The sequence below is a fragment of the Halyomorpha halys genome, unplaced genomic scaffold (assembly GCF_000696795.3).
Source record: "Halyomorpha halys isolate HHAL.00 unplaced genomic scaffold, Hhal_1.1 Scaffold85.1, whole genome shotgun sequence".
Taxonomy (NCBI): domain Eukaryota; kingdom Metazoa; phylum Arthropoda; class Insecta; order Hemiptera; family Pentatomidae; genus Halyomorpha; species Halyomorpha halys.
In genome coordinates, this window is record NW_027112611.1 from 234,680 (window position 1) to 241,510 (window position 6,831).

General features: G+C 32.1%; 1 protein-coding gene across 1 annotated transcript in view; it reads right to left on the reverse strand.

Annotated features, from left to right (window-relative positions):
* Lkb1 (Lkb1 kinase) overlaps positions 1–5,402 on the reverse strand; it is a 15,397-nt gene extending 9,995 nt beyond the window's left edge. Inside the window, exons 1-4 of the mRNA XM_014414747.3 lie at positions 5,007–5,402; positions 3,148–3,321; positions 2,945–3,077; positions 867–1,003 (exon numbers count right to left, since the gene is read on the reverse strand). Of these exons, the coding sequence (XP_014270233.1) occupies positions 867–1,003; positions 2,945–3,077; positions 3,148–3,321; positions 5,007–5,344 (782 nt within the window). The 5' untranslated portion in view covers positions 5,345–5,402. The remainder of the gene's footprint in view (positions 1–866; positions 1,004–2,944; positions 3,078–3,147; positions 3,322–5,006) is intronic.
* Between the last annotated feature and the right edge of the window lie 1,429 nt (positions 5,403–6,831).

Genomic DNA, 6,831 nt, shown 5'->3' on the forward strand with positions numbered 1-6,831 from the left:
ATATACACAAAAGCTTTTATTATTGTCATGAAATTCCTGAAAATAATAGAATATAGCACTGAATTTAAAGTCATCAGAGATTTGGGCACATTTTATTTAAATTTGGCCTAAATTGGAAGAGCTGTTTTAAATATATGGTGCGCGAAGATAAAAACATTTATGCATGCATAGGCAAAGTTGACAATGTAATTTGATAAAATCGATATGGGACCAACTAGGTACTAACTCGCATAATCTCTGAAAATTCCATCAAATTAGATTAATAATTCAATTGATCTTGTTCGAAAGCAAATTTGACAATAGACATACATAGAACCAACTTTGTTCCTTGATGTATAAATCATAAAATGCGAGTATAACTTTTAATTTTGAAGGTATCTTATCATTTCCTGCATGAATACAAAACTTTTTTAAAAACTTCCCATTTTTACTAACCATCGTAAAATGTTTTTACAATTGGCTTGTCTGTATTTCTATGCCACAATTATCTTTTTTCTTAAGTGGACCAATTTTATTGCTTCTTTCCCCTTCCCACCTGTGTAGGTGGTATTAGTTTACTCCGTACAGCCTTATATTAATTAATTATACTGTATGAAATCTCTGTTGGACAATTTGCTCACATAGATAGAACTGCTTTTTGTTGTTTTTAGAGACAGAATTGTTGCTCGCTAGAAGTTTGATCTCTATGGCTTATGTGGTTAGTCAAATTGACAATTTAAACGTTAATGAACAGAGCTGAATTCCTTCTAGACACCAAATTACTCATTTTAAGTACTAATGTTAGAATAAAGACATTCTTTAGTTTTGCCCAACTCAAATTAAGTCAAAATAACAATAAAATCTCTAAACAGGTATACCGAACCTACAGGGTGACACCAGAGCTCCAGATGTCGATCTTGAAACCTGAGAACTTCTCCATTCCGTTGGCTATTTCAGGAGGCTGGAAGGCAGGAGAGCCCTGGCTGGTAAAACAGGTGTCATCAGGTGCAAACATGTCCAAGGCCTGCAACAACAAATAGTCTAATTAACAACCTACCTTCAAAGAAAATAAAGCAATACCATTCATTGTTAACAATAGAGAAAAAAAACACTATTGTTAAGAGAATTTCTTGTTAAGAGAAGGTTGACATCATACATTATTAAAATTAAATGAAAAATAGTTCATTACTCTGGGACTAGGCCCCTTTAGAGCAATTACAAAGGTAATTTAAATTTTACAATAACATTTATAAAACAGTGTGGCCACACTTAATTATAATTTATACACAGAGAAGAAAAAATAGATTAATTAAAAAACTAACTGACTAAATAAAAAACAAAACAAAAAGATAATTACAAAATATCTGTACTATTATAATAATGGATTAGATTGGTGTAGCTAAAGGTAGTGCAATAGAAGGGATTTAAACGAGGGAAGGGTTGGTACATGATGTATGTTAGAGGGAATGGAGTTCTAGAGATATGAAGCTCAAGTAAAAAATGATTTATCAAACGCAGTAGTTCGGTGAGGAGGAGGGTAGATGTCAGATAAATGGGATATGGTAGTACGGGATTGGACAGAGAATTTGAATTGCAGATTTTCTAGGATATAGGAGGGGGGCGTTGAGTACTAATTACTTGGAATAGAAAAGAAGACAGAAAGTACTGGCATTAGAAGAATGGATAGAGACACTTTAGTTTGGAGTAATACTGAGTTATGTGCAAATTTCTGGTGATCCCGAATAGTCGAAGTGGGGGAAAACAAGAGGGGAAACCAAGAGTTGACGGGTTTTAAGTGGAAGGAGATAACGGATTCTATTGAATTATTGGACTTCTAAGTAGAACTTAACTCTGTACAGTGTTCGTTTTAGCAGAGACAAATTTTAGGGAAGTTTTAATGGTATTTCCTCTACAGGTAGCTACAATCAAACATGTTTACACGTGCGTAAATATCTTAAGTCTGAGTGATCACCTCATATCAGAGGTCTCAAAAATATAAAAACACTCAAAGGTCTATCGGAGGGAGAAGGGGATTATCATTGTCGCTCCAATCTTAAAATTTGGTAAAAACTGTAACACAGTTATTAACAAATAATTTTATTGATGTCCTGGCCAACAAGGTACATAGTTAATGCATCTGAACCCTTTCAATTACGGAATCCATCCAGTCCAGATGCAGACCTTAATTTTATCGAACGTGAAAAGTTTGTGTTAAAAATAAAATTCATATTGTCACATAAGCTGTAGTATCTCATAAAATTAAAAAAAATTCTCTCGTGACATTCCGAAAGAATTGCCAATTTAAGAAAAATAAATAAAAAATGCTACCTAACCACCAAACCTACCAATTTATAAACTTGCTCCTCTTCCATTCCTGACAATCCTCTGAGGCGCCTGAAAAGAAGATGGCTTCGAGACCTTCTAATGTAGAATGTTACTACAGTGCTACCAATTCCTTAACAAGCCTGAATCATACCATTACAATCTAGCACCAAATTTAATAGATGCATTTTAATGTAAATACAGTGGTAAATACCAATAAATAAACTTAATAAAAAAGAAAGAAAAAATTATAAAAAATAATTTTATGTATATAAGAAAATAATGTTTGAGAAGAGATTCCTTTAGAATAATGCTTCGATTTATTTTAAATACATACTATAAAAATTGTATTATTGATTTTTGAGGCCTTACAAGGTATATCGTGGCTTAAGTGACAATATGAAAATAATTCTCTTATTTCATTTTTGTGTTCCTTTTATATCGATTACTTCTCAACAGACAAATTTATCTTCCCTATTGATATCTGTTACATAGAACGTTGACTATACAAGTAAAAACTTCATGAAAAAAAATTTTTTTAAACCAAAAATATGAATTTTTCCAATAAGAATACCAAAACCAAGATACGATATATACTGATTAAATAGTTTTTAATAGAATTTTAAATAGTTCGTAAACTCACTTCAGCAACTCCTAAATCGGAGATTTTCAAAGTACCATCGAGAGTCAACAAGAGATTCCCTGGCTTTATATCTTTGTGAACGATCCCATGAGAATGGAGGTATTCAAGTCCATCCATAAGCTGACAAAAATACCTGGAACATATTTTATTAAATGGTTGAAGTGAAATTATAGTATCATAAAAGGATAACAACACCTACTAACCCATGAGCTTGCCATGTCGGAAACTTTTTCAATGGAGTACTTTCTAGCATATCTTGAAGTACTCCAACACAGTATTCCATTACCAGGTACATTTTTTCTTTTTCATGATTATAAAGCACATCAACCATTTCTATCACATTCTTATGTTTCAATAACTTCAGAAGTTGAATTTCCCTAAAAATTGAATAAGAAAAACAATTAGAGAAACCGAATCACTAATGAAAAATAGGAACAAAATTAAATGTAGCATTTTAAGGTGAAGAAATTTCAATTAGACCACTTAATTTGAGATGTAATACTGAAAAAAAGGTCTATTAAACCACTAAGTCTTCAACGTTATTAGTTGATCGTGGATAGTTGAAGGAAGATGGTTTTGGGTGGCTGTAAAAAAAGTTACTGGAATATCAAAGAAACTATTTATTTGAAAACAACATTTTGACCTACGTTGCAGATCTCCTTCAGTGCTTAATTCAACAGTAAGTTGTAAACAAAATGGGTTAAATATTGAATATTAAAATAGTTTCTTCAATATTTAAGAAATCTTGTTTACCACCACCCAAAATATCCTCCTTATATTTTTAAAATATGAAAGAATGCTAGTCAAGAAATAAATAAAATTAGAATATACAGCAGAGCATTGATTATCCGAACTAATGTCATCGGGTGTGGTTTGTCAAAAGTTCAGATAGTAAAAAATCACTTACAAAAAAGAAAAATACCAAATAATCACCACATTGGTATATTTAAAAAATAGATATATATTTTATTGTGATAACTGATTTCATCGAAAAACTAACATGCCTGATACTGCTATCTTATTAAGAAACAACAATTCTAGAGTTCAAGGAAATCTAATTTTAGAGAAAATTTTATTCAAACTTATTTTCTAGGAATGGTAATCGACCCCTCCTGGTGTCATTTACACGAAGCCAGTTCTGATAATAGAACATTCAGTTAATCAAAGCTCTACTGTAGGAGATATAATTTAATATATCTAATAACCTGTATATTTAGAGACAAAATAGAGGAGAATAATTACAATAAACTAAAAAATGGATTTAATTCAATCATTAGGACTAATTCTATGCGTATTTCTAATAAAAGTTGGAAAAACTTTGTATCATAACACAATAATTGCATTTCATATCCAGATAATGTACACTAATAATGATTATGTATAAATTAACCCATGTATTAATAAAAACAAATGTTCCTTGACATTTTTACACAATGTGTGTTAACAAGCGATTAATACTCAACAACTTATGCAACAAATAATCAAAATCTTTGCTTTAAAACATATGCGTATTCCATACAACATATAATTCATAAATTCGACTGCAGCAACTGTATACATGGTCCCACCATACAAGATTACATAAAAATGTCTAAATCCACTTATAAGGCAACAAAGTTTAAATAAATATGAAAAATAAATTTATCGTGGCAATCATTAAGCACACAATTTATGTGAAAAATAAACTTTTTCCGTGTGATCCAGCCAACGAAGTCTTATATTAATCAAGATGAGATACAAGTAGAGGTATAACTGAAAAAACATTTGAACGGACTGCACTTAGACAAACTGAACAAGTATTAGAAAAAAGCCAGATTATGTTTTTCAGTATGTCAAAGATAGTAATAAATAAAAATACAGTGCATGCTCTTCTTGACCACGGACAGTTGAGAAAATCAACAAAAATGTTAAATAAAAAGAGGACTATAAAACGTTAAATATTTATATTAGTATGAACACAAAACATTCCTGATTGAATACCATACCTTCTATCCAAAAAACTGTAAGACTGTAGCGCAGTCTGAAGACCGCACACATATAAATAAATAATCAAATTGTTTACCTTTGCACATTTTGTTCACCATTAGGAATCCTTCTAAGCTTCCTCTTCTTTAAAATTTTCACAGCTCTTCTACATAAAGTCTCTGAATCCAACATTTCCTTGACCTTCCCATAACTACCTTCACCTAATAAATCACCCATCACATATTTCCCTACCATTTTACACCTTTTTTTCTTCGTTTGGTATATAATTTCATCTGATTCCACTCGGTGAAAAAACAAAATATCACTGTCATTTTCCTCATCATTTACCCAAGACGAACTAGGCTCCCTTATGAAATCACCAGCAGTTTCTAGACCATCGGAATTAAAATCATTTATTGTCATATTATTGTCCATAACTGTTAAGGAATCATTTCTAAAAACACTATAACCTTACAACTACCAAGGGATGGCAACGAAACATCGATATATTTCTGGTAAATATCGTTCGATTTATATCGATTCACATTTGAATCAACGATAAATTCTTAATGATAAAATCCTACAGGTAATTTTTGCATATAATTATGCATTAATATAATACAAAAAAAGTTAGTACGAACACTAAGACCGATTTCATCAATTAGAAACAAATCAGTTGTTCATTCAATAGAGAGGTTATTTTTGCATGTTTATTTGTTCGAATACTCACCCTTTCCTCTTTCCTTCAATTAGACCTGTGTTTCATCTTTCTTTTAAGTAACGGTGATAGTGATAGCTGTCCCAGGCAATAACAGAGTGTAAATGAACATTCGCTGCTTGGTAGTGCCATTGATGCTGCGCTAGCACCATCAACTTTCACGTTAGAAATACATTTAAATAGCAATATAAGATCATTACATTGGTGACTGGGCCTTGCGGTGTATCGTTTTGGATTAGTCTAAAAGATGAGGTCTCATTCTGATATCCCACTCTAATGAATTTATTCTAGTCAACCTCTCAATCCCATGTTGTGTAATTTGAGCACCAGTATCCTTCGATAAATCCTATCGGAAGTGGTCATGAAATCTACAAATTCAGCTAGAATTCTCTCCTTGCCCTGGATTAAACGTAAAACTTGCTAATTTTTCTCTTCTTTGTGTATTGGAACACCATGTATATCATGTACTACGTATTCTTGTAGCTATCATGTCAGAACCCCGTAATATTATCAGTTATATCTTCATCTTCTACGATTGCTTGGATATCATTCTTTTAAAAGTATTATTTAAGTTTGAATCCTGTAAACCTCGCATCATTAGACTACAAGCGTTCCAAAAAAAAGTACTTCCAACGTAGCAGTTGATGGTTTATGATTGGTCTTTGTTCTTGATAGAGGCCGTCGATATTGTGATATGTTTCATAATGTAGCTGTAATGATGGGCTGCCGTGTGCCGATGTTTAAACTTCTGCAGTGCAGTACAATGAGAATGTCTAGGGGCATAATAGGAACGAGTATACCATACCCCTTAAGACAATATTACTATACAACTTGGTTAATTAATTTTAAAATCTGATGATTGCCAAGGCTGTCTTTTAGAGGAGTGAGGTTAATTGGTTAAAAATGCCACTCCGGCCTGATAATCACTCCACAGAAGGCCCTCGACAAGGCATATCTAGTATTTTTCTTTTTAGGAAATAAGGATTGACGGTGTCAGGGGATGAGTCCTGGACACTGACGCTAGTAGAGAAGAGGATTAGTAGAGGTGACAGTTCTAGTCTAGTGTATCTGGCTGTGACCGAGAAGCGGTCTTATATAATAAGCTCAAGGTAGTTAAGTGTATTATTTTGGCCTGATTTATTTATTGTTTGATAGACAACATCAACTAGTACATACAGAAATCAACAATATGTGAAAATAACAA